Source organism: Rhinolophus sinicus, linkage group LG07 (genome assembly GCF_036562045.2).
Source record: "Rhinolophus sinicus isolate RSC01 linkage group LG07, ASM3656204v1, whole genome shotgun sequence".
NCBI lineage: Eukaryota > Metazoa > Chordata > Mammalia > Chiroptera > Rhinolophidae > Rhinolophus > Rhinolophus sinicus.
This window is the reverse complement of record NC_133757.1, coordinates 70,743,272-70,770,359: the sequence shown is the minus strand read 5'-3', so window position 1 is coordinate 70,770,359 and position 27,088 is coordinate 70,743,272. Positions and strand designations below refer to the sequence as shown.

Genomic DNA, 27,088 nt, shown 5'->3' with positions numbered 1-27,088 from the left:
CGGCTGCTGCCCCCACGTGCCTCTGGGGGAGGGGGCTTAGGGAAGGCCCTGACGTCACACGCGCCCTCAGCCAATCGGAGCTGCCCTTTCCGAGCCCCGAGGGGATTCCCGGGCCAAAGCAGGGACCCGGGGCGCGACCCAGCAGTGACCGACCCCCAACCTGAGCTTAAAAGAGGGCCCGCACCTATCCGGGGAAACCGAGGCTGGTACCCGTCAGGGAGGAGGCGAGACCCAGGCGAGCCTTTGCTCACTGGCCGGGCTCCAACACGGCCCAGAGAGGGGCAGGGATCACCGGGAGTCACACAGCGGGGTGGCGAGGTGGAGAGCACTGATGGGGGCGCACAGGCAGGGAGGCGGAGTTTTCCTTCCTCGCAGGCGCCAGGCACTAGGGCTGGGCTCAGCCTCTGCCTATCTTGGGGCCCCCAAAAGCCGCTTGGCCCCCTCCGGGTCTCCCCGGGCCCCCTCCGATCCCGGGCCGCAGCCGGTCCGCGCAGGGCAGAAGGTGTCAGTGGCTGCGGGCGCCCGCAAAACCCGCACTGGATCCCTTCCGGGACGGAGCAGGACGGGAGTGCAGTGCTGCCCAACCCGGTTGTCCAGGCGGGGAAACTAAGGCCCAGAGGAGCGGTACTTTGCTCAGAGTCACACAACTAGGAGGGTGCTACTGGCTCTGGTGACCTCGGGAAAGGCCCTGCCCCTCCTCGGGCCTCAGTGGCTCACCCTGAGGGCGAGCTGTGAACTTCCTGCCACCCTGCTCCAGGTCAGGGCTCAGACAGTCAGGAGCCCAGGGCGGGGGAGGGAGCAGCCGGGCCTGACCTTGCCCTGGTCCAGGGCATGAAAGACCCATTCATGGCCTCTGAAGCCTGCCTGGGTGGCAGCTGAGCTGGTCGCGGGGGTGGGGCCTCCCTCAGGGCCTTGTTCAGGCAGGTCCCTCTGCCTAGTATACCCTTCCCACCCCACACCCAGCACAGCATGTGCTTTGCCAAATCCATCTATGATCCTTCTATGGTCCCCAAATCACCTTCTCATGGTCCTCCTGGGCTCTCACCCAGCCACAGGGCCCTTCTCCATCCCGCCCTTCATTCCTCTATCTGCCCTGCCAGACTGAAGGCAAGGAGCTGGTTTGTCTGGTTGACTGCTCAGCCCTGTACCGGCACACAGTAGGTGCTCGATAAATGTCTGTTTAAGAAATAGGTTGCAGATCAGGGAGGGCATGCCAGGGGTTTAGCACACCACCGGTAATGGTGTGGAGGAGGGAGGAAGGTGCAGAGCCTGGCTGCCCACTCCCTTGTTGGCAGGCCTTGTCTCCCCAGGTGGACAGGACCCAGTGAGTAGAGCTGGACACAGGCAGGTGCTGGCTGATTTGCCTGGGACTCTGGCTCAGCAGGAAAGTGGGTCAGGGCAGAACCACTGGCAGGAAGGCCTGGCTGCCAGGGGAGGTTTGTGGTCAGTCTCTGAGAAGGCCTTCGGCGATGGCAGATGCTGGGGCCCTGGAAGATCCGGGTTGCCCAGGACCCAGTGAATCCCAAAGAGCAGAGTTCAAGTTCTGACACCCATGTCTCCACTTTGTGCGTGGCCACTGGGAAGCCGCACAGCCTGTCTGAGCTTCCGGACTGCTGGGAGCCATGGATGGGATACAGTGGGTAAGGTACACATGGAAAGCACTTTATAACTCTCGACAAGAGGACTAATGTTCTCCCCCATCTGCCTGTGACCTCAGACCAGCTCCTTGGCCTCTTTTGCCTCAGTTTGCCATATATGGGAGCCTCATGGAATGAATGAGGTGACTTAATGCATCAAGTGCTCAGAAGTGGCCCAAGCATACAGTAAATGTACAAGACATGTTACTAGATACATAATAATAAAATGTGTATTGTGTGCTTACCATGTACTGGAGATGCTGGAGAGACCCGCACAGCAAGCAGCCCAGTGGGGGAGACATACATGGTCACATCCACAGAGTGAGGTGTTATGAACAGGGAGAGACACTGAGGCCCTGTGGGGCTCCCGCTGTCCTCAGGTCATAGAGGTTCACGGAACTTACAGGGAGGTCTCTGAAACCCAAAAACCAATTTGTCCTGGAGTCCCAAACACTGGGGACAGGAGTTCTCTCCATAGACTCTGGGAAGCTGCAGCCCCCTAGGAGCCCCTTTCCAGGCCAGGCCCCACAGGGCGCTGGGACAGAGGACAACCTGTGTACCATGAGCTGGCTCGGGTTCAAATCCTGGTCTGCCACTTTCTTACTGGGTGACCTTGGACAAGACTCCTCCCTGTACCTCAGTTTCCTTTCATGTCTGCTGAACGTTAAATGTAATGCTTGTGGGTCGAATAAATGACCTCATATGAACGGGGCCATGTAGACCACAGGAAGGGGGGTTTGTGACACAAGCCCGTCATCCACAGTGGTCTGATTATGGATGTATCCTGGGGATGCAAGTCTGGGCAGAGTGGACGGGAGCAGGAAGTGTGTGGGGAACGCACAGTTAGGCCCCCTACCTGGACAAAACACGGTGCCTTCTCTTGGGTCGTTCCCCCACCCCCGCCACTGCCCCCGCCCCCAAGCGCCTCCAGCCGCCCACCCGGCTCAGCCCTCCGTTCCGCGCCGCTAGGACTCCGGGCCGCGTTTTGTGCGACTCCGGCCCCGCTGGAGGGGGGGTTGGCTGAGGGGCGGGGGACAGAGGTGGCCGAGGCGCGAGTCGCAGCGGCCGCCGCGGCTGGCTGAGGAGATGCGGCCGCGGCGCGCCCCTGGTCCGGCCGCCGCGCAGCGCCCCCCCCGGAGCCAACGCCAGCGCGCGGGGGGCCGGGGCTGAGCCCCCTCCCCCAGCGCAGCTCCGCGGCCCGGGGGCGGAATTGCGCGCGCCCCCAGCCCCCCTCCCCACCCGGGATGCCCGGCTGAGCCGGCCGGGCCGGGACAGGTGCGCGCACCGACCCCCCCATCCGCGCCCTCCCGCCCTCGCGCTCCCTCCCGCGCACTCGCGGCGGCCGCGGCTTGGAGGTGAGCGCTCCGGGGCGTCTGCGAGAGGGGCCTGGGGAGGTGCTGCCCTGGGGTTGTCTGTCGGCACGCAGATGGGGGCTGAATTGTTGGCTGGGGCAGCCAGGTCGGGAGCTATAATGGAAGGGGTGCTGAGGACCCCGCCACTGGGAAGGGAATGGATTTGGGGCCGTGAAAGGGTTTGTGGGGTGCTATGACGGGAGGATCTGTCAGCAACGCAACTGGGGAGGGGGCTGGATTTTAGAGGGGTCACTGTGTGGAGCGTTATAATGGGGTCCAGTAGCAACGCTTTGAAGAGGCTGGATTTGGGCCTGGGGCGCTGAATGAGGCCCCATAATGGGGGTGTCCAATGGCACCGCAGCTGGGGGCTTGGATGTGGAGCTATAATGGGGGTTCTGTCGGTACCGCAGCGGGTGGAGATTTTGTCCGGGGGGGGGGCCGTAGGAGGCACAATAATGGGGGCTCGCGGCTGCGCCGCTGGGGAGCTGGATTTGGGCCCAGGTGGGGGGTTCAGGGTATGCAGGGGGCTTGCTGCAAGGGGATGTGGGCTGGTGTTGGGGGGCGGGGCCCTGAGGGCTAAGTCGAGGGCCACTGGGGGCTGGGGTGGTGGTCTCCGCGCAGTGAGGCCCCTCCGCCCCACTCCACGGTCTAGCCGCCGCACCTTGGGCCCCCGAGCCTTCTCCAGCCTCCTGCCTGGCCCAAATCGAGTCCAGGGCCCCGGTCGCGGGGGAGGGGCCGCGATGAGGGGAGAGAGCCGACCGTTCCGGATACCCACCGCGGCAGTGGGAGCCCCAGGGGTTCGGGGCGCCCCAAGAGCTGACAAAGGGACAAAGAAAGCATTTCTCTCCAAGCGCGCCGCTGGGCGGGGTGGGGGCGCCGACTGTGGGCCCCCCTCCTGCAGGCGCTGATTGGTCCCCGGGGAGGGGGTCACGTGCCCCCCTGTCCTGCTCTCTGCCTCCGGGCGTCCTCCGAGTTTGGGGCACCTCCCAGAGGGGGCGCTGCGGTAGGGAACCCCCGTCCCTGCCCCTGCCCGGGACGGGTAGACGCTGGAGCTGGAAGTGTTTGCAAGAGTTCTGCGACTGGGGGCAATTCACATACCCTCAGCCCGGATTAGCCACTCTCTAGCTGAGGTCTTTGGCATCTTACCCCCAGGTTGTCATCTTTGACCCCCAGACCCGAAGGGTACTGGGGTACCGGGTTAGGAGAGGAGCCCTCAAGCTTTGGGGGTCTGAATTTAAGGAGGAAGGAGTGGGGACCCCCACCTAATTTGCAAAATTGCATTTCTTCGTATTTCTCTGGATTCCCTCAGCTTCTCAAGGGGTCCAAATTCCCTTTCCAAAATCAAAGTTCATTACAGGTGGGGCATTTCCCTCCCCCGTGGGCTGCCCACACCCCAGCCCATTTCCCATATCCTAGTAGACAATTTCTTCCAAGGATGAAAATTTCAGACGTATCTGGGCAGTTGCTGAAACTCTATTTCAAGAGAGTACAGTATGTAAGGAGATGGATAGGGGTTATAGGTGGGGTCAGGGCTCTGGAGGGGGTTCCAAAGCTCTCCAGGAAGGTGGCTGGAGGTTGCTGTAGCCCATAGGAGACCCCTTGGATATCGGGCAGGTGGCAGCCTGCCAGAGCCTCATGAGACTGTAATGCATCCACCCTGTACCAGCTCATTCCCAAGAGCAAATGAGAAAACTGAGGACCAGGGAGGCAGCAGAGTGGGTGAAGAGGGAAGCCAGGCCTCTCCACTCCTGGGGCTGCTAGATGGGGTCAGGGGAAAGGTACCCTCATATGAAAAGACCCAAGTGCCCTCCCAAACGTTCCCCTGGAATTCACTCCACTGTCTACCCTGGGCTGTGCAGAAGTTAGACCTGGAGCTTCCAACACCCCACCCCTCTCAAAAAAAAAAAAAAAAAAAAATCAACATAGAGGAAAAGGCAGGGGACTGAGAGGAAGAGCACAGTGGTGTGACCTCAGACAGATCTTAGCCCTCTCTGGGCTGTGGTCTCCCCAAGAGGTACTCTTTGGTTTTAGGAGCTGAGTGGAGGGAGATGAAGCAGAGAGAGGTCACACAAGAATGCCGTGGGTCTGTAACCTCTCCACAATCCCTCCACTCCCCCCTGCCTTCTGCCAGAGCTGAGCACCCACAGGCCCGCAGGTTTTAGGTGAGCCTCCTCTGCTTTTAGGTGAGAAGGTGTCTCCAAGTGGAGGTATTGAGTCACCTGGGAGTGGCTAGGCTTTGGTTTTTTGCCTCTTCTTGGGCAAAGAAGATGCTGGAGATTTGCCCTGTAGGAGTGTTTGGCATCTGCAGTGGCTGCCCAGGGCTTGTGACAGGAGTTGCTGGGGTTACCTGGGGCTGGACCTGGAAGATAGAAATCAAACTGTCCTTGTAAAGGTGACCCTGACGTCAGCCTGCGGGACAGGTGAGCTGGGTCCCCAGAGGCTGAAGGACATGCCAGTCACTGCCCATCTCCTGGGAAGGAGAGTGTCCCTAGCTGACCCTGGGTGTGGCACTGTCTGGATGCCTGGCCCTTTGCTGGGTGATGCTGGGGGCCCAGAGAGGCCTCAGCCAGGGGCAGGACAGGTAGAAGCTGGGAAGGTTGCCTGGAGGAGGGGATGCTGGCGCTGGGCTTGAAGGATGAGAAGGATGTTGCCAGGAGGAGAGGGACAGGGATTCCAGGTGGAAGGAATGGCAAAGAGAGCCACTGTGGGGTGTCTTGTGTGAGTCCTGAGTGGCTGGACTATTTTAAGAATAGGAGACAATGAATAATGAGGCTTGTGAGGTGGCAGGGTCTGTGAATGCCAAGCTGAGGAGAGGACTTTATCCCAAGGGCAAGAGGGAGCCATGGAAGGTGTTAGAGTAGGACAGTGAATGGGCAACATTTCAGACCTTGAGCAGCAGTGAGGAAGGGTAGCTACCAGGAGACAGGCTACTGGAAACCAAATTAGCTGCTTGGAGGGATGGTGAGTTACCTGTCCTGGGAGGCAAGCAAGTGGAGTTGGACAGCCATGTTTACAGAATCCTGGAAAAATAATTTTAATAGTGGTCTGGTACAGAGGACCTTCCAGATTTCTTCTAAGTTTCCAGGTGCTCTGACTTTTCTGAACTGGAATGTTTAAGATACCGTGCTTCTAAAATCCTGTCATTTAAGAGGCTGCTGATTCTCAGACTGATAAGTCCAAGACCCAGCAGTGATTGGGGTTGACTGTGGGTAGAGCCTCATTGAGCAAAAATAGGGAAACTGAGGCTCCAGGCAGCCGCCCCCCCCCCCCCCATGGACATAGGCCCCAGCCACCTGCTCTACATCCTGTTGTTGAATTCTCTGGCAGGTGGCTGCAGGGTTGGGGAGCTCAGGGGACAGAGCCCCACGCTAGATAGCCCCATGATTGTGAATGGTGCAGCCTTGGCTTGCCAGGGTTCGGTGTGTGACCTAATGGGTCTGGGCCTGAGCCACAAAATTATCTTTTATTATCACAGTCATTCATCACCTGCCCTTCGGGGATGTCCAGATAAAGTGACAGAACACTAAGGAGGTGACTTGGGAGACAGAGACCTTCAGACCTTTTTCCGTCCCTTCTGACAGGGATATGGGGTTGGGGGAGAAGGGCACCAGCCACCCTCAATGACTCTTCACTGTATGGCCCCAGGGTCCAAAGGTAAGGCTCAGTCTAGTGAGGACTACATTTCCCAGGGTGCGCCTTGGTCCAGGCTGAACCTGTACTCCAAAGGGAGCATTGTGGTTTCCCAGAGGGGCCCTAGGGGAGACCTGGTCCAGGGCAGCTGGGGAAATCTGTCACTCAACAAATGCTTTCGGTGCTGTGCCCCATGCTGGGTGACACTGGGATCCCAGAGAGGGATGCTTTAGCTCTGGTTGGCCCTCAGTGGGGAGAGGAAACAGAGGTAGGCACTGGCCCTCTGCTTCATGGTCAGAACAAGCAAATGGAGCTGGGGAAAGCTGGGCTCTGCCTAGTGAATCAGAGAAGATGCATTGAGGAGGGGCATTGCAGCTAGGACAGTGATGAATATGTAGGAGTTCACCAAGGGAGACCACATGTTCTCTGGTAGTATCAGAGGAAACTTCTCCCTTCCCTGTAGTCAGAGCCCCATGAGTAGTGGACAGCCACTCTGAATTATTGCCCTTAGACATTGCCACAACAGTGGGATCAGACTTACATCGTAGGTTTGAGTCCATTTCTTCATTCATGCAACCTTCTCTGAGCCTCAGTTTTCCCATCAGTAAAACATAGATGCTGTTCTCCCTTTCCTATGGTTGAACATTTAAAAAATAGGATGCAGACAAAATGCATAGTCCTGTTGTTTTTCTTACTCCAGAAAAAGGAATAACTTTGAAAAGCAGAAATTTGTGGCCTCTGGCCCTGTGTCTCAGTAGGAGTGGTGGGGTCTTTGCTCTCATTTGATAAATTGACAAATATTTAATGAACACCTACTATGTGCTGGCTGCCAGTGACCCAGGAGTGACCAAGGTCGACTGGGCCCCACCCTTGTCATGCTCACAGCCAGGTGGGGATTGGACACTAACTAGAGAGGTAAAGTAAATCAAGTATAATGAGTGCCCTGAAGGCAATAATACTGGATGATGTAGTGGAGAAGGGTGGAGCTGATGGAGTCAGAGAGAGTGTCTGATGATCAGGAAGTGTGTCTCTGAGGAGGTGGCATTTGAACTGACAGTTGGAAAACGAGAAAGAACCAGTTGTTCAGACATCTGGAGGAACAGCATTCCAGGAAGAGGGCACAGCCTGTGCAAAGGGCCTGGGGCAGGACTGTGCCTGGTGCATTGGAGGAACACGGAGGAGGCCTGTGTGGCTGGAGCAGAGTGAGTGAGGGGGAGAGAGGGAGGAAGTGAGGGTGGGGAGGGGGTGAGGGCAGATCATGCAGGGCCTTGTGGGCCACAGGAAGGACTCAGGCTTTTACCCAGAGGGAGGTAGGAGCCCTGGAGGGCTGTGGGCAGAGGAAGGTGGGACCTGACTCAGGTAACCACAGGTGCCTCCTGGATGCTGCAGGGAGGATGGATGGTGGACAGCAAGGGCCAGTGCTGGGGATGGGGGTGGGACAACTCCACTGGTCCAGGCAAGCAATGATGAGGGCTGGTCAGGCCGACGCAACAGAGGGGAAAACAAGTGGGTGGATAGGATAGATTTTGGACTTGCTGTTGCAGGGAGGGGCTGAGAACTTCTTTCTCTCGGGGCAGGTAGTGCTATGGTTAAGAATGTGGTGTCTGGACCAGACAGCCTAGGTTCAAATCCCAGCTTGGCCATTTCCTAGCTGTGCAATCACTCACCCACTCTGGGCCTCAATTTTCTCACTTGTAAAATGGTGAGAAGAATCCCTACCACTTACCCCACCAGTACTTTCTGTAAAGCCCCATATCACAGGGCTTGGGACATAATAGATTTTTTGTTGTTGTTGTTATATTTTTTCCCTTTAAGTGTCAAACATAATTCAGAAAACTCAAGAAATGAAAGTCCATTTACTCATATTTTTCCTCTTTCTGTTGTTCTTTCTTCATTCCTAATATTCCAAGATTCCTTCTTTCATCATTTTCTTTTTGTTTTAAGAATTTCTTTTTTTTTTTAATTTATTGGGGTGACAATTGTTAGTAAAAGTATATAGATTTCAGGTGTTCAATTCTGTATTACATCATCTATAAATCCCACTGTGTGTTCACCACCCAGAGTCAGTTCTCCTTCCATCACCATATATTTGCATAATAGATTTTCCATAAGTATTTGCTGTGACTTCTCTTTAAAGATCTGATTCCCAGGCTTAGGAGAGAGGAATGAGGCCCAGATTGAAGTGGCAAATTCCCTGAGGTCACCCAGCAAACCAGGGACCCTGCCCCTCGCTGTTTTTCTCCATTGATGCACATTTCTCAGGCCCCATCCCCCAGAGCCCATGTTGCTCTGCCAGCGTCTCTGCCATTCCTGAGCCCTGACTCACTAGGACTTGTGGTCCACTCTGACCCCAGGGCCTTCCCACGGGACCTATTTCCCGCCTTTGTCTTCTTCAAGTTCATTCGCCAGGTCTTCCGTTCCCAGCAGCACTTGGCACAGCCCTGCCTGCCTCCAGCTCAGTATCTCTCAGTAGTGTCCCCCTGCAGACCTCTTATTCGCCCTGTCCCACTTGGGGATCCCTGTGTCCTCCCAGGCTGGGCTTCTGGAGAGGGGCAGTGACTGGAGGAATTCCAGGGCAGGGGTTCAGCCTGGGGGAAAGGAAGGCTCCCAGAACCCCAAGTGAGAGGGGCCAGGCTCTCCATCTTCTGCTCTTAGATGGAGGACACAAAGGGCAAGGACCAGATCTCTTAGTCCTCCCTAAAGTGGAGCTTCCGAGAGCCGAACCTTACTTCCCTGTGCCCCCAAAACTGGATCCCAAAAGCAGAGCCTGACTGTATTTCCTCCAAATTGGCGCTGAGGACCCATCTGCCCCCAGACCTGCCCAGGGCCCTCCATTTGGGAATCTATCAGTGCTCAGCCCCAGCCCCAGCCCCCTCAGGTGGCCTGTCTCCGGGCCCCCTAATTACCCGCTGAGTATAAATGACACTTTAATTTCCTCGGAATGGTCCCTGCATCACCGACAAAGCAGCCCTCCCTTTCCCATTCCTAATTACAAGTTGCTGCTTCCGATTTGCCTCCTGGCGGCCCAATTTCCAAACAGTGATTAAAATTAATTACCTGGGAGCACCCCCTCCCCGTCTGGATCGGGAACCCCGGGGACCTGCCCATGTCCCCCACTCGAGGTCCTGCCTCTGCCACCTGGTCTCTTCCCTGGTTCCCTGAGTGGCCTGGGGACAGGACAGCCTGGGTCTCCACTCGCTTAGCCTCAAAATGTTCATTCAGACTGTGCAGCCTCGTAGACAGATGGCACATCATGGGTGCTCAATAAATGTCAGCAAGAGGCAATATAACCACATGGCTGGGTTCAAATACTGGCTGTATCCTTCCATGCTAAGTTGACCTTGGCCAAGTGATTTAACCTCTCTGAGACTCAGTTTTTCCATCTATGAAATGGGGTGATGGTGCTGATCTCTGCCTCATCCAGTTGGTGTGGGCAGGAAATGAGTTTATATGTGTGAAGGCCTCTGCCCAGCACCTGGCACACACAGAGTAGGGCCTTCATAAAATCTTAATTTAAATCTCTGCTCTGCTGGGCTGCTATGGGATGGACATGACTCAGGTATTCGGAGTACCATCCTCTTCAAAGGAGACACTAAGCATTAATGGAGTGCTGACTGCATGCCTGGCTCTGCACCAAGACACACAATCCTATTCATGACTGAACCCCCGGCTGTGTTGGCACATAGTCGATGCATAGGAATAAACATATCCTTGCAGCTCTTTTATAAGTAGGGACTGTAGGACATTTGTTCAGCACCTACTGTGTGCCAGATCCCCTGCCCTCATGGAGCTGACATTTTCATCCCTGATTCACAGGAGAAGAAGCAAGCCCAGAGGGGGAGCGCATGTAAGCCAAGGCTGCACAGCAGTCAATACAGTTTATTAAGTACCTACTATGCATAGCTCATTTACTCCTCGTGATAACCCAATGGTGATGGTTATCATGCTTGGTGCACTGATGGGGAAACAGGAAGGAAGGTCGAGGATGGAGAGGGATGCACTGGCCGCCTCCCAGGCTGGGGGGCTATGAGTTAACTGGCATTGGGAGAGCATTGGGGGACAAGGGGACCTCTCCCCAGCCCCCCATGCCTAGGGCCCCAGGGACACCCTCTGGCTGCTCAGCCAAGTTCCTAGACAGCTCTGGAGCCTGGCTGGCCTGTCATGAGTGTGACTGAGGCAGCTGGAGGAGGCAGCTGTAAGCAGAGCCGGTAACTAGACCTGGACAGCACAGGGGCTTGGCTGTCGGGCCTCGTTACTCGATCTCCCCAGGGACACCGGGCCCCAGGGCTGGAATCCTGGGGAGGCCGGGCTGACAGGAGCTCCTTCTATGGAACTGGAGATGGGCATCCCACCCCCCGCCCCATCTTTGCCATGGCAGATGAAGAAATAGGGGCTCCAAGCTTGGCCCGAGGTCACTGAGTTCCTGCCATGATACAGAGAGGCCCGGACAGGGTGAGCTTCTGGCTCAAGGTCACCCAGCAAGTACACTTCATGTAAAGTGGACCAGGCCCTGTTCTAGTGCCTTATTTTACAGATGGGAAATCAAGGCTCAGTGTCTTTTCTGGAAAAGGAGGAGAATCCCAAGGGTCCTTCCGCTGCCTGCTGGGACCTTCTTGCTATTCTTTCAATAGTTCTAGTTACTGTGGGCTAGTCACCATGCTCAGCCCAAAATGGCAGCCACTGGCCATGTGTGGCTGTTGAATCACCAATGTGGCCACTAGGAAATTTAAAACAACAAATGTGCATGAGTGGTTTTCTGTTGGATGGTGCTGGTCTCAATTATGTCCTTTCATCCTCATAGCAACGTATTAGGATTGGATTTATAGTCACCCACCATTTATAGATGGGGAAACTGAGGCCCAGAGAGGGGAAGTGACTGTCGGAGTTCTCGCAGCTGATAAGAGGCAGAGCTGGGATTTGAACCTAGAATGTGCATTCCAGAGACTGGGCTGCTAAGCTGGGGCTCTTCGACACTGTTGTCTGTCCAGCCCTCATTCTGGGCCTCAGTTGTCCCACCCTGCCAGTGAGATTACACTGGTGGGCAGGGCGGGAAGGTAGGGCGACACAGGGGTTGACCAGCCTGGTGCTCACACTTAATTGGGCTCCTTGTTAACTGACGACCAGAAAGCCATCATGCAGCCAGCAGCTTCCTGGGTGTGTGTGTGTGTGTGTGTGTGTACTTGGACATACAGGCACGTGCACACACACATGTGAACCACCCACCACTGCTGGGGCACATGTGTGTTCTGTGGTGGCATCTGTGGATATGTGTGAACACACAGATACCATGACATGCAGTGGCTATCAGAGCCCGTGGACATGCGTGGGGGGCCCACCCTCCTGCGGACACCCGTGTATGCTGCAGAGGTGATGAGCAAAGTTGAGCCATAAAGGAGGTCTGATCTGGGTTCAACTCCTGGTGCTGGCACTTAGTTCAACGTACAACAAGCCATTATTGAGCACCTATGGTGTGCCAGACACTATGGGGCCATGTCTTGGACACACCCAGGCCTACCCTCATGGGGCTCACAGTTCAAGGGTGCAGAAGGGCTCTGAACGGGCTGTTATGTGGGTGGTTATTTCATTTGGGGATCCAAATGAAGCATAAACCCAGCTTCACTGAGTTAGGTCTCTGGAGATCTTGCTAAAATGCCAGTCTGGTTGGCACGGGACTCTGCATTCTAATAGCTCCCAAATGAGGCTGAGGCTGCTGGCCCGAGGACCACATTTGGACCACAAATATCTAAAGGACCCTTTGAGCATGTGACATCAAGTGGGGGTGGGAGGTACATGGGGAGGGGCGAGGCTGCTGGAGTCCAGGGTGATGGGGATGGGGGGGGATTGTCTCTCTGAGGAGGGAACGTTTCAGCAGAGACCTGAAATAAGGAGGGAGCCAAGTGGCTATCTGAGAGAAGAGGGTTTCAAGTGTGGGGGAACAGCCTGTGCAAAGGCCCCTGGGGCAGGACCGTGCCTGGCCTGTTGGAGGAACTGTGAGGAGGCCCGTGTGGCTGGAGCAGAGTGAGCGAGGGGGAGAGAGAGGAGGGGAGGGCTGCAGGGGCATGGGGACAGGTAGTGCAGGGCCGTGTGGGCCTGGAGAAGACTTGAGCTTTTACCTGAGGGAGGTGGGAGCCCTGGAGGGCTATGGGGAGAGGGGTGACAAAGCCCTGACTTAGGTGTTCACAGGCTCTCTCTGGTGGCTGCTGCAGAGGAGACAGACTGGGAATGCAAAGGAGGGAGCCAGAGGGGACCCAGGTGGAGGGCCCACGTGGGAGATGATGGGGGCTAACCAGCGAATGGACTGGGAAAGCATGAGAATTCTGGATAAATATGAAGGCAGAGCCCAGAGGGGTTGCTGGCATTGGCTGACAGGTTGAGAGAATGAGGCTGGGTAGAGCGGAGGGGTGTCGGAGGGAGTTGGGAGGTGATTCCCAGGTGTGGCTTGAGCCCTCAGCTGAAACAGGAAGGAGCTAGAAGGCTCTAGTTGGGGTGGGGGAACATCAGGGTTAGTCAATAGTTCAATTTGATCTATATGTTCAGCACCTTCCAGTGAAAATCTCTCCAGGGTTTATGTTTTATCTGTTGTTTGTTTTAGAACTTACCAGCTGATCCTTAAAATTTATACTCAAGTCTCAGGTTCCAGGAGTAGCCCAGACACCCAGGCCCAAAGAAGTGCCAGGTGGGAGAAATGTTCCAGAAGGAAATTCAAACCTATGACGAACACAGTAACAAGGCTGTGTGGTACCTGGGAAGTCAGTGGTACCTGGGGGAAGTGTGATGATGGGAGGAGATGAAGTAGGGTGACCTTGAGGAAGTTCCATCCCTGCCTCAGTTTCCTCATCTGCACAATGGGATTGCCTGTCAAGAGTTGGAGTAACGGTTGAGGGATCAAGCAGAGAGGCCCAGCCACAGCTTGAGCCCTCCTGTGTGGGAGTTGTCACCTTATTGCTTTATGTTGCGCCCCCCCCCCCCCCCACTCCATGGGCATGAATGCATGTCCCAGGACTGCAGGCAGGCAGCATGCTCCCTCTGCAGGCACACAGACACATGGATGCCTGGGTGCCCTGCACTCGATGGGGCATACACGCCAGCCACACGGCTTCCCTGCCTTGTGGCAGCTCCTGGTGGCCAGGTGCTGGGGCAGGTGGTGGGGCCGCTTCCGGACAGGCGGGCGCCAGGCGGCTGCTAGCAGAGGCGCCTCAAGTTTCATGGAGAGAAACAGATGGTCTTGGGGGGGAGTGAGGGGGTTGCTGAGGCCTCTGGTAACCCAAGGTCGGGGGAGTAAACTGAGGCCAGGTAGAGGGGGTTGGCCTCAAAGTGGCCCAGACTCCCCAAAAAGAGCATGTGGGGTTCACTTCTGTATTATCACCAAAATGACTAATGTTAAACGGCACCGGGCATCACTTCATACCCATTAGGATGGTACAATCAGATAACATATTAATAAGTGATGGCACGGAGGAGAAATTGAAATCCTGTACACTGCTGGTGGGAATGGAAAATTGTGCCGCCGCTGTGGAAAACTGTATGGCAGTTCCTAAAAAGAATAAATGGAATTATCACATGATCCAGCAATTCCACTTTTGGGTATATACCCAAAATAATTGTAGCAGAGTCTCAAAGAGATATTTGCTTGCCTATGTTCATATCAACATTATTCACAGTAGCCAAGAGGTGGAAGCAACTCTAGTGTCCCTCCATGGATGATGGATAAACACAGTGTGGTCCGTCCAGTCAATGGGATATTATTCAGCCTTAAAAAGGAAGGACATTCTGACACCTGCTACAACATGGATGAACCCTGAGGACATGTTCAGTGAAATAAGTCAGACATTGAAGGACAAACCTTGTGATTCCCCTTATGTGAGGTCCCCAGAAGAGTCAGATTCATAGAGACAGGAAGTAGATGGTGGTGCCGGGGGCTGGGGGAGGGGATAGGAGTGAGTGTTTGGTGGGGACAGAGTGTCAGTTTGGGAAGATGGAAAGTTCTGGAGATGGATGGTGGAGATGGTTGTATAACATTGTGAATGGACTTAGGTCACTGAATGGTACCCTTAAAAATGGTTAACATGGTCAACTTTATGTTATATGTATATTATCACAATGTAAAACAAAATGTTAAAAAATAAATAAAAACCAAGGCACAGAGCAGACAGAGCACCTGAGAGGCCAGGGTTCTCCGGGCTAGTGTTGTGAGGGAGGAAGCTTGAAGAGTGGGGTAGGCAAGAGTGGGGCCGGCAGTCAAGTTGGAGGCCCTGAATGCCAGGCAGCAGCTGGGGCCTGGATCCAGGATCTTTGGGAGCCATGAGAGGCTGCAGAGCAGGGGAGGAGCCGGGGAAGGAAACTCTTAAGGAAGCAGGCCGTGTCTGTGCACACATGGGATCTCGGCGTCCTCTGAGTCACAAATCCTGGAAGTTCAGGGTCATGGAGAGGAAACCCTGTTGGTCTACGCAAGGCTTTCCTGTTTTTGGGCCCTGAAGACCAGGAGGCAGGCACTCCAGGCTCAAGTTCCCGAGTTACTTCCACCTCCAGGGGCTCAGAATTCTCAAGCTATGGGAACATGGCAGGACTTGGGGGTGTCCCTGCTGCTGAGACAGGGAAACTGAGGCAAGTGGCTTGCCCGGGATGTCTCAAAAGGACAAAGCTGTGGGTTTCTTATTCAGGGCCTCCGGACAGCACCCCTTCTGGAAGGGGCGTGGAAGGCTGGGTTCCGGAGGGTGAGTTCTACACACACTCTCACCAACCAGACCATCATTTTGGGGGGAGGGGGGGTCTCTTCTCCACACACCTGGAAGGTTCTTTAAATTCCCTTGAATGGGAGTGGGAAACAGGCCCCCTGGAGAGGTAGTGAGGCCCTGTCACAGGAGTATTGGTGCAGAGGACAGAAAGACTGGACTTGGGAAGGAAGTCAGACTTACCGGGGCTTCTGAAGTCCCTGGCCAGCTGGAGTATTCAGAGATTCTCAAGTACTGCAATTCCTAGGTTGTGGTTTAAAAACTTCCAAGAACCTTTGAAATTTTTTTGAGCTTTTCATTTTAAGATGTCTACGTTTTAATTCTAAGACTTCTTAATGTATCTTTTGAGATTGACTTTTTAAATATATGTTTTGAAATGTATCTATTATCATTATTCACTTTTAATTATTTAAAATCATTTAATTTTAAAATTATTTAAATATTCTCATTATTAATTTTTCATTAGAAACCGTTTCCTGAGCTTTCACTAAAATGTGGTAAGAACGTTATTCTGGTAATTAAATAAGTGCTGGTATTATTATTGTTAGTGCCACGATTGCCGTTATTTTAAATTATGCCAACCTGGAATTTTTCAGGGAATTGGTCTAGGCCGCCGCGGCTCACGTGCCCCATCTGGCGGCGGATGTCGGGCCTGCAGGCGACGCCGCTCACCGCCCCACCCCTCGCCCGCAGGTGTCACCTCTCGTCTCCCGGACCTCGCCATGCGGACCCCGCGAGTGTCCCCTCCCCTCCCGGCCCTACTGCTCCTGCTGCTGCTATTGGGGGGCGCCCACGGACTCTTCCCTGAGGAGCCGCCGCCGCTCAGCGTGGCCCCCAGGGACTGTGAGTGGGGGTTCTGGGGGAGGGGGCGTCCCAAGGTATGGTCTTGGTCCCCAGTTGAGCCTGCTTTCCCCCTCCTACCCAAGGGCTCACCAGGCCAGGCTCACCCGGCCCTTGATTACACCCCTCTCCACTCCCTTCCCCAGACCTGAACCACTATCCCGTGTTCGTGGGAAACGGGCCAGGACGCCTGACCCCCTCAGAGGGCGCTGACGACCTCAACATCCAGCGAGTCCTGCGGGTCAACAGGACCCTGTTCATTGGGGACAGGTATGGGGACTGTGGGGCAGAGTATGCACAGTGTGGGGAGCAGCTGGGGGCCTTTTGGAGGTTTTGCATGATGGGGCCTGTTATTTGTCTGGAAAGTGAATGTGTGTCCCTGGGGTGGGACTTTAAAGGGTGCTGAACTCTGGGTATGACTGGAGTCCGGAGCTTGCTACAGAGCAGGTGGGGACAACTGTTTGGTCAAAATTCACTGGGTACCTACAGAGAGTGCTGAAGTGGTGCCTCAGGGCTTCTCTGAGGAGGTGACATTTGAGTTGAAACCTAAATGATGAGGAGTCAGTGATGAGGACATCTGGGGGACAGGCAGAAGTCCAGGCAGAGGGCACCGCCTATGCAAAGGCCCTGGGGCCAGATAGTGCCTGGTGTCTTAGAGGAGCGGCAAGGAGGTCCATGTGGCTGGAGCATAGTGAGGGGGAGAGCGGGAGGAGGTGAGGGCAGGGAGGGGACTGAGGAAGGTCTTGCTGGGCCTCTGGCCCAAGGGTAGGACTTCGGCCTTTATCTCAGGGAGGTGGGTGGGAACCCTGGAGGGTTGTGTGTAGAGAAGGGAGGGCACCTGATTCAGGTGCTCACAGGCGCCCTCTGGTGGCTTCTTTGGGGAGGACAGACTGTGGGGGCTGAGTTTGGAGGGGACTGAGCTGTTCCAGGTGGGAGATGATCTTGTCTGGAATATGGTGGTGACCACAGAGGGGGTGAGAAGTAGGTGAATTCTCAGTAGACATTAAAGGCAGAGCTGACGGTGTCGTCTGATGTGTTGGATGTGGGCGGGTAGAAGAGGGGAGTTGAGGGTGACTTCTAAGTAGTGGCCTACGCCCCTGGAAGGACAGAGTTGGACAGAGGAAGGTCAGAGATGGAAGAGCGGGGAGGAACAGATTTGAGGGGACCATCGGGTTCAGCATGGATGCACTGAATGTGAAAGGCCTGTGAGCCCTCCGCTGGAGCTGTTGAGGGGCAACCGACTCCAAGTCTGGAGCTCAGAGGAGCCCCAGGCTGGAGATAGGACTGTGGGCATTGCTATGAGGGGTAGTCAGGATTAGAGTGGATGAGCCCACCCACGAGGGGTATGGGTGGAGAAGGGAAGAGACCAGACAGAGTCTGAGAGGTAGGAGGGAAACTAGGGAAGTTTGGGGGGCAGGGGCCCTCCTGAGGATGGAGTTCCCAGGAGGAAGCGGGATGTGTGGAGAGGGGGAGGAGAACAGACAAGTGACTGCTGTACTTAACACGACAGTACCAATGACCTTGACCAGGGCAGTTTCCCTGGCATGGGGAGAGGGGTGAGAGCCTGGAATAGACTGAGGTGCTGAGTGGGGTACCTGATATAATATAAAGACCCTGGGTGTAGCCTGTAGGCCGTCCGGTGTGTAAGCCTGCTGGTGGTTATGTTGAGACGTATGTATGTGCTAGATCGACTCTTAGACCCACTATAGATCAACCTGTAGGGTATGAAGAGATTGTAAGGGCATACTCATCCGCAAGCATGTGAAGTTATGTTCAGTGTTGGAGTGGCTGGTGGCAGAGGTGTTAGTTAGCATGCCCCTGCGTGTTACATGTGGGACACCACTTCTGCCATCAGGAGGATGGAATGTGGGGGGTGGAGGCCCCCCACAATCTCACTAACTGCACCCCTCCCCTAGGGACAATCTGTACCGGATAGAGCTGGAGCCGTTCACCTCCACGGAGCTGCGGTACCAGCGGGTGAGGATGGGCTGCAAACGGGAGGGGAAGGGGCAGCACTTGGGGCTCTCACCAGGTAGATTCGGGCCTGCCCAGCGGGGGTTCCTAGGGCTGTAGTGTACCGCGCTCCCCTCATCGGTTCTCTGTGCCCCCAGAAGCTGACCTGGCGCTCCAACCCCAGCGACATCAACGTGTGTCGGATGAAGGGCAAGCAGGAGGTGAGTGAGACCTGGTCACGCCCCCAACCAGCCACTCCCACTCCCACAGCCACGCCCCAGTTCATCCTGGTCAAGCCCATGGCATATCCTTTTTCCCCTTCATCCCTAGCCCTCTTGGACCCTGGTGATGCCATGGCTACGCCTGGGCTTAGCCACGCCCCCTAATGATCCTCAGCCATGGCCACGCCCATAGACCTTGTCTTTCCCTGGCTGGTGGCTGGCCATGATACAAAGTACGGATTTCCCTGTCTTGGCCCCTGTCCCTTGTCATGGCCACGCCCCCACCCCAGTCCTATTTTAAGTGTGACACGTCATGGCCACGCCCATATCCCTGGGCCCTCCCGGTAAGGCCTCACAGTAGCCCTAGCTCTCCCACTGCCTGAGCCACGCCCTCTCACGGCCCACAGCCTTGTCCACACCTACCTTGGCTTCTTTATTCCCTCTCCACCCCAGGGCGAGTGTCGAAACTTTGTAAAGGTGCTGCTACTTCGGGATGAATCCACCCTCTTTGTGTGCGGTTCCAATGCCTTCAACCCTGTGTGCGCCAACTACAGTGTGAGTTTCCAGCATTCGAAGCCTTGGCCGGCTCAGGTCCAACCTCCAAGCCTTTGCTCACCTGCCCTCTACTGGCCGTCCCCTTTCCCCAGGCCATATCGCCTCCTGCAGATAAGCCTTACTGGATATGCCCTCCTTGCCTCCTCACCCAGAGCGCAAGATTCGAAGATCATATTTAACCAATTATATAATTAACTATGATCGACTCAGACCCATTTATAGATCAGCAAACTGAGCCCCAGAGAGGTTAAGTGACTGGTCAAGTCACACAGCCTCCAAGGTGGAGCCAGGATTCCCCTTGGAGTGGGGGGTGGGGGAGCTGAGGACTGCCAGGTGTGGCCAGAAGCTCTGTCACTCAGGCTTTGTCCCCCTGCAGATAGACACACTGCAGCCGCTCGGGGACAACATCAGTGGCATGGCCCGCTGCCCGTATGATCCTAAACACGCCAACATTGCCCTCTTCTCTGGTGAGTGTCCCCCAACTCTGACCATCTGATGGGGCCCCAACCTGGAGCAAGTCGTGTCATTTTCCACTCTTGGAGTCAGGGTCATTTAGCAGGTGTCTGGAGACCATCTGTCCAGCTGTGAAACAGGCAGAATCTCAGCTGGGGTTAGGGCTCAGTGGAAGTTGGGGCTCAGCCTGGGCTCAGGGCTTATATGAGGTCAGGGCTCTGCCTAGAGACAGTGGCTCACTGAGGTTCAGAGCTCAGTCTTGGAAGATCAAGTATTGACCCGCAGTCCCTGGCCTCGACCATCCAATCTCTCACCTGCTCCCCCCCCCCCGTCACCCCCATCCAGAAGGAATGCTCTTCACAGCCACTGTCACCGACTTCCTAGCCATTGATGCCGTCATCTATCGCAGCCTTGGAAACCGGCCCACTCTGCGCACCGTGAAACATGACTCCAAGTGGTTCAAAGGTGGGCTAGACATTCAGCAAATCACCCCACCACAGTAAGAGTCCCAGAGGAGATAGGGGGAGGAGGACTCCCATGTCATCTGTGGAACCTATTGGTCTCTTTAAAGACAAAACTAGAGGAAAGATTGAAGTGGAATCTAAAGTAGAACTTGCTGGAAATGGGTGGCTTAGAAGCCCCAAATGCAACCACAAGAAGGGTATAGAGGGAACTCATCTCTTTAACACATGAGGGAGGAAGGTGACAAAAATAATAGATGTTGCTGTTTGTGGAAGGTAGACAGTAATTTTAGGATTTCCCCCTCCGAAAACCCCAAAACTTTGAGTCTAATTTCTTTTGCCTGGATAATCAGTCAATGTCCCCTTTCACCATAAAAGCAGCCACCCAGGCTGATGTGTTCCCACCTCCAGAAACACCCTTTCTCATGTCAGGGGCTGGGTTCTGACCCCTCCTCTCCTGCAGAGCCCTACTTTGTGCACGCGGTGGAGTGGGACAGCCACATCTACTTCTTCTTCCGGGAGATTGCGATGGAGTTTAACTACCTGGAGAAGGTAAGGCCCCCCTTCCCTCCCACAGAGGCCCTGGCAGTGCAGCATGGAGCCCAATGCACCCACACATGCCTCCATTGATGATCTCCTTCACTATTTCTTTCAAAATCATTCATTTACCCATCCCTCCATCCATCCACTAACTCATCCATCCATTCATTCCTCTATCCCTCTACCTACCCACCTACTCCAGCAGCCAGACAGTTTGTGCATAGACTACCATTTACCACTAGTGTGACCTTGGGCTGGTCACTTCGCTTGCCCTGTGCCTCAGAGCTTGCTGTTTCCCCATCTGTACACTGGGCTATCAGTGGGCCCTCCTCTGTAGAGCTTTGGGAGGAGAGTTAGAGACAATGAGAACAAAGTGCAGGGTCCATAGCGAATGAGCCGTAAGTGGAAGTGATTATGATTGTGATTGTCATGGCTGTCGCGGTCCTCACTGTCATCCCCACATGCCCACTGGGGAATCTGGTGCCCAGCGGGGTACAGTGACCAGCTGGGGTCCCACACTGAGCCAAGGCCAGGTTCCTCCATTCTTGCCTGGGTGGGAGGCAGCACGGCCTGTGGGCAGGCCTCCTGGGACACAGGGCTCAGGGGGCGTCTGTCCACTGTCACTCCAGGTGGTGGTGTCCCGTGTGGCACGAGTGTGCAAGAATGACGTGGGGGGCTCCCCTCGCGTGCTGGAGAAGCAGTGGACGTCCTTCCTGAAGGCGCGGCTCAACTGCTCTGTGCCCGGGGACTCCCATTTCTACTTCAACGTGCTGCAGGCCGTCACGGGCGTGGTCAGCCTGGGAGGCCGGCCCGTGGTCCTGGCCGTCTTCTCCACCCCCAGCAACAGGTCAGTGGGTGCTAATGGAAGCGAACTGGGGGCACTGGGTTGGCATGAATGGAGAGGTCCCACATTCACTCATTGCATATTCCCTGGGCCCTGCGCTGGGCAAGATTGGACCCACAAGAGGCCTCAGCCCCAGCCGTGGTAGAACAAAGCCAGACACTGACCCTCCAAGGCCTTTTGGTCAGAACGAAGCAGATGGGAGGCATCAGCATCGTCTACTTTTGGAGGAGGGAATCAGAGAGAGCTGCCTGGAGGAGGGGACATGGGACCTAGGCTTCAGTGAGTGTGAGATGAAAGAAGAGGGAAGAGCATTCCAAGGTGGAGGAATAGCGCGTGCAAAGCCCATGAGGCTGCAGTGAACTTGGTGTGTTTAAACACATGGGGAGGAGCCCACGTGGCTGGAGTAGAGGGAACGAAGGGCAGAGTGGACGATATGAGAGCAGGGAGGTGAGGGGCTGCAGAGAGGAGCCTGGATTTTATCCTGAGAGCACTAGGGAGCCATGGGAGACTGAGGAGCAGAAGAGGAACAAGGTCCGATGTGTTTTTAGAAAGCTGATGTGTTTTTAGAATGGGGTGTAAGGGGGCAAGAGTGGCATCTGGGAGACTGGACATTCAGGCAAGTGACAAGGTGGCCCTGGACATGGGTGGCCATCGAGGAGCTGAAATATGGTCTAGTCTGAGCACTGTGCAGGAGGCAGAGTGACTGCATGGGGCAGGTGGGTGACATCTCTGGCCCAGGGGGCAGAACAGCTGACAGCTCCGGACGACAAGGAGGATTCCTCCACACACTTGCCCGAGGCAGTGCTCACCACTCTTTTTCATCTAATCCCCCAGCATCCCTGGCTCGGCAGTCTGCGCCTTTGACATGACACAGGTGGCTGCCGTGTTTGAAGGCCGCTTCCGCGAGCAGAAGTCCCCTGAGTCCATCTGGACGCCTGTGCCAGAGGATCAGGTGCCAAGGCCCCGGTGAGAGCCCCCTCCATCCTGAGCCAGGTGCCTGGGTGCGGTTCTGTCCCCACGACTGAGGGCCTGTACTCCCAGGTGGTTATTTGGCTGTTGCTAAGTTCAGCTGTACCCATTACACAGATGGGGAACACTGAGGCCCTTGGGGTAGGGCAGCGCGTCCCCTGGAGAATCAGAGCCCCTATACGGGGACCCCCACATCTGCCCTGACCACCCCCCATCCCCATCCAGGCCTGGGTGCTGTGCAGCTCCCGGCATGCAGTACAACGCCTCTAGCGCCTTCCCTGACGAGATCCTCAACTTTGTCAAGACCCATCCCCTGATGGACGAGGCGGTGCCCTCGCTGGGCCACGCGCCCTGGATAGTACGGACTCTGACACGGTCAGTCCCTGTGTGTGGCGGGGGTCCCAATGAGGCAGAGGGTGGTGACGAAAGCCCAGGCCAGAGTTGTGGGTGGGGAGGGAGGACTGAGCCAACTGCGGACATGAGGAGAGGATGGAGAGCAGTCTTGCTGAGACAGCGTGCAGCTCTGGGGGCTGCCCAGAGACACACAGAGAGACACATGGAGAGAGGGAGACAGAGAAATAAAGAGTGAAAGAGACAGCGACACAGAGAGAAAGACACAGAGAGACAGAGAACTTCAGGGAAAGAAGGGCCCAGGTGGTAACCCAGTTTAGGGGTCTGTTTTGGGGGAGTATAATGTGTACACATGTAACCACGCCTGTGCCCATCTTGCCCATTGTGGGTGGTGTCTCTGCATCTGCTCAGTGGGGGTGGGAGGGGACCACAGGGGCGGTGGGGCTAACCTGACCCCTCCTGCCCTGGCCCCAGGCACCAGCTGACACGAGTGGCTGTGGACGTGGGCGCCGGACCCTGGGGCAACCAGACCATCGTCTTCCTGGGCTCTGAGGCGGGCACGGTCCTCAAGTTTCTCATCTGGCCCAACGCCAGTGCCTTAGGCACCACCGGACCCAGTGTCTTACTGGAGGAGTTTGAGACCTTCCGGCCAGACAGGTGGGGCCAGGCAGAGGCGGGGGGGGGGGGGGCCAGCAGGCAAGGAGATGGGGCACAACCCTTGAGGCTAACAATTTGCTCACCTCCAGGTGTGGACGGCCAGGTGGAGGCGAGACCGGGCAGCGGCTGCTAAGCCTGGAGCTGGACGTGGCCTCAGGAGGCCTGCTGGCAGCCTTCCCCCACTGTGTGGTCCGCGTGCCCGTAGCCCGCTGCCAGCAGTACTCGGGATGCATGAAGTGAGTGGCCCCTGGGATCACTGCTTGAGGTGTGTGGGGGGAATTGAAGGGAGATGAGCATGGGAGAGCTGAGTTTGAGCCAAGGGCCCAACAGCATCTTGACCTGTTGAAAGATGAGTGGGGCAGAGGGCACAGGATCGTGCCTGGGGTGTTAGAGGAACAGCGAGGAGGCCTGTGTGGCTGGAGCAGAGTGAGTAGAGGAGAAGGTGAGGGCAGGGAGGGGATGGGGCAGGTCATGCAGGGCTGCGTGGGCCACAGGGGGACTTGAGCCTTTACCCCAAGGGAGGTGGGAGTCCTGGAGGGCTGTGGGCGGAGGAGGGAAGGGACCTGAATGACATTTTTAAGAGCAGCAGGAGCAGAAGCTGGGGACCAGGTAGGTGGCTCTTTCCCTGACTCTAAAATGGTTGGAAATATCAGATGCAAAGTGTTGGCACCCCCTGGATTCTGTGAGCCCTCCACACTGAGAAGCCCCTGCCCCACGCGCACCATCATGGCAATGCCGACACCATTGCACAGAGCCAAGGCACAGACTCTTGGGCAAGACCGCTGGGCTCCAGTTCTAGCTCTGTTGCCTGGGCAGAAGTGAACTTTCCTGAGCCTCCATTTTCCTGTCTGTAAAATGGAGACTAAATAGTCCCCACTGCAGATATCTGTGGCCAGTACTCCCGGGTTCACAGTAGGAAGCCCTGTGCAAAGAAAGGACTCTGACAGACCTGCGGGGTCCTTTGTCTGTCTAGGAACTGCATTGGCAGTCAGGACCCCTACTGCGGGTGGGCCCCCGACGGTTCCTGCATCTTCCTCAGTCCAGGCACCAGGTATTAGGGGAAGGGAACATGGGGGGAGGATGTCTGACCTGCCTGATTATCGGGGCTCCCTCTCCCTCCAACTTGGGCTGTGTGAGAGGGGTTTTTGCTGAGTGTGTCTGTCTTCCCCCCGTTAGGGCCACCTTTGAGCAGGATGTGTCCGGGGCCAGCACCTCAGCCTTAGGGGACTGCACAGGTAAGTAGGGGAAGGGGAGGAGGCCTGGGCACCCTCAATTCTGGTCCCCAGGGTTCTCATGCCCTTTGCCACCCATGTCCAGATGGCTGGGGAGACTGGTTTCCATCAGGGCTTTGGAAGGGCAGGAGGTCCCATTTCTGGATAGGTGAGGGACAGACGCCAGGGGACAGACAGATGTATGTACAGGCTTTGAAAGAGACAAAAAGATAATGAGAGACAGACATGCTGGGTACAGATGCCAAGAGACAAATGGACGGACAGGCTCTAGAGTGACAGGGACATCACAGACAGACAGATGGACAGATTTTGAGAAGATGGATGGACCCCGAGGGAAGAGAGACAGACAGACGGGCTTTGAAAGGGACAAAGAGACATCACAAGGCAGACAGACAGACTTCCAGAGGACAGATGAATGGGCACATAAGCCCAAGGTTGTGGGAGGTGTGGCCAGGACTGTCCCCTCGCCCACCCCTCTCACTTGGCCCTCCTGTCCAGGACTCCTGCGGGCCAGTCTCTCAGAGGAGCGCGCTGGGCTGGTGTCGGTGAACCTGCTGGTGACGTCGTCAGTGGCGGCCTTCGTGGTGGGCGCTGTGGTGTCCGGCTTCAGCGTGGGTTGGTACGTGGGCCTCCGCGAGCGCCGCGAGCTGGCCCGCCGCAAGGACAAGGAGGCCATCCTGGCCCACGGGGGCGGCGAGGCCGTGCTGAGCGTGAGCCGGCTGGGCGAGCGCCGGGGGGCCGGCCCTGGGGGCCGGGGCGCAGGCGGTGGTGGAGCTGGGGGAACCCCTGAGGCCCTGTTGGCCCCCCTGATGCAGAACGGGTGGGCCAAGGCCACGCTGCTACAGGGTGGCCCCCATGACCTGGACTCGGGGCTGTTGCCCACGCCCGAGCAGACGCCACTGCCCCAGAAGCGCCTGCCCACCCCGCACCCCCACGCCCTGGGCCCCCGAGCCTGGGAGCACGGCCACCCCCTGCTGCCGGCCTCAGCCTCCTCCTCCCTGCTCTTGCTGGCCCCCTCCCGGGCCCCTGAGCAGCCCCCAGTGCCCAGCCGGGCCTCCCACGGCGACTTCCCGCTCACCCCCCACGCCAGCCCGGATCGCCGGCGGGTGGTGTCGGCACCCACGGGCCCCTTGGACCCAACTTCAGCCTCCGACAGCCTCCCTCGGCCTTGGAGCCCGCCACCCACGGGCAGCCTCCGGAGGCCAGGCCCCCACGCCCCAGCAGCAGTCACCCTGCGCCGCACGCACACGTTCAACAGCGGCGAGGGCAGGCCAGGTGACCGTCACCGCGGCCGCCACGCTCGGCCCAGCACAGACTTGGCCCACCTCCTCTCCTATGGGGGGACGGACAGGACTGCGCCCCCCGTGCCCTAGGCCGGGGCTCCCCGACGCCTCGGTGGTGCCAGCCATGGGAACCAGGAGCGAGAGACCCGGCCGAGCTCCGAGTGGGTGCTCAAGACCCCCCACCCCAGTGTGGGGGTGCCCCTCCGCCACAGGGAAGCACAACGGGCTCAGCCCCCCATCCCGATTGGGGTCATGGGACGTGAGGCGGTTTGGGGGGGAGAGAAGGATGTGCTATGGGTTTGAGGTTAACCTGCGTGGGTTTGGGTTTGTTTCCAATTTGCATTTCTTTTGCAGTTTTCTACCCAGTTGCACAACTCCGTTCTCGGGGTGGTGGCCAGGGGCTTGGAGGTGACCGGCTGGGGAGGGGGCCACAGCTGCAGACCCAAGCCCTCCCCCAAGGTCCCTCCTTGACCCAGGCTCCTGGCATGTGTGAGTGTGTATGTGTGTGTGTGTGTGTGTGTGTGTGCCGTGTTTGTGTGCGAGGGGCCGGGAGGGAGGTATGCGTGTGTATGCCTGCCAGGCTGCTGCCAGCGTGTGCGTGGGGATGGGCCACGCGTGCAGGGTGCGTGTCTGTGTGAGCACGGTGGCCCCAGTGGCCTGGGCGTTGGCTGAGCCGATGCAGGGTCTTCCAGAGGGCCGGGGGGGCCTCCACGGTGCCGGTTAGGAATTTGAGGGGAGACAGAGGGGGGTTTCAGACAGGGGGGCTGGGAGAGCCTGCCCAGAAGTTGTATTGGCAGTAGCTGTGTAAAGGGCTGGGGGTGCCGAAGGAGGTTGGGCCCCCCTGTAAATACGGCCCCAGGGTGGTCAGAGGGTCGGTCCCATGCCACCCATCTCCTTGTGATCTCCCCCTCGACCTCCAGCTGACCATGCATGCCAGCTGAGTGGCCAGCTGAGACCTGGACCCTCTCTGGAGTTTGCCTCCCCAACCCCCTCCCCATCAATAAAACTGTTTACAACCACCGGCCCCCAGGGCTTTGGGTCTGCTCTGTCTCCAGGGGGTGGGACCTGGTCTGTGGCTTAGGCCCAGGGAGTTGGGAACACCTTCGAGAATCACAGCTGTGTCACAGAAGCAAACAGAATTCTGGGGTCCCTGTCTGCATCTGGATGGGGGCCCGTTTCTGATTGATCCTTCAGCAAATATTTATTGTGTACCTACTGTGTGCCAGGCACTGTGTGAGGACAAAGACCCCTATCCCATGGAATTCACAGAAGAGTGGGGAGACTGGCCACTACAAGCAAATTAGAACTTGATTTGAGGTAGTGATATGTGTAATGAAGAAAAACCCAGATAATGTGCTAGGTAGGTGTGATTGGGGTG

At 56.7% G+C, this 27,088-nt stretch overlaps 1 protein-coding gene across 3 annotated transcripts; it reads left to right on the top strand.

Annotated features, from left to right (window-relative positions):
• The first annotated feature begins 2,665 nt into the window (after window positions 1-2,665).
• SEMA6B (semaphorin 6B) lies at window positions 2,666-26,734 on the top strand. 3 transcript variants are annotated; one of them, XM_074337620.1, is made up of 17 exons: window positions 2,666-2,992; window positions 16,045-16,194; window positions 16,338-16,461; window positions 18,108-18,168; window positions 18,303-18,365; window positions 18,819-18,920; window positions 19,297-19,387; window positions 19,719-19,838; window positions 20,298-20,386; window positions 21,004-21,221; window positions 22,053-22,184; window positions 22,413-22,562; window positions 23,013-23,195; window positions 23,285-23,431; window positions 24,169-24,246; window positions 24,372-24,430; window positions 24,926-26,734. In XM_074337620.1, exons 2-17 carry the CDS (start codon window positions 16,074-16,076, stop codon window positions 25,798-25,800), a joined length of 2,613 nt encoding a protein of 870 aa, XP_074193721.1. In that variant the 5' UTR covers window positions 2,666-2,992; window positions 16,045-16,073; the 3' UTR covers window positions 25,801-26,734. The 3 variants fall into 3 exon arrangements, with proteins under 3 accessions (XP_074193721.1, XP_019599571.2, XP_019599569.2); XM_019744012.2 differs by lacking the exon at window positions 2,666-2,992 and adding an exon at window positions 15,093-15,223; XM_019744010.2 differs by lacking the exon at window positions 2,666-2,992 and adding an exon at window positions 15,185-15,333.
• Window positions 26,735-27,088: the final 354 nt, after the last annotated feature.

Excerpts from the sequence above, each read along its gene's own strand:
- SEMA6B (XM_074337620.1), top strand. The coding sequence starts at position 16,074 with ATGCGGACCCCGCGAGTGTCCCCTCCCCTCCCGGCCCTACTGCTCCTG. Across the intron at positions 18,366-18,818 it reads GGATGAAGGGCAAGCAGGAG|GGCGAGTGTCGAAACTTTGT; the intron begins GTGAGTGAGACC and ends TCTCCACCCCAG. Across the intron at positions 24,247-24,371 it reads TTCCTCAGTCCAGGCACCAG|GGCCACCTTTGAGCAGGATG; the intron begins GTATTAGGGGAA and ends TCCCCCCGTTAG.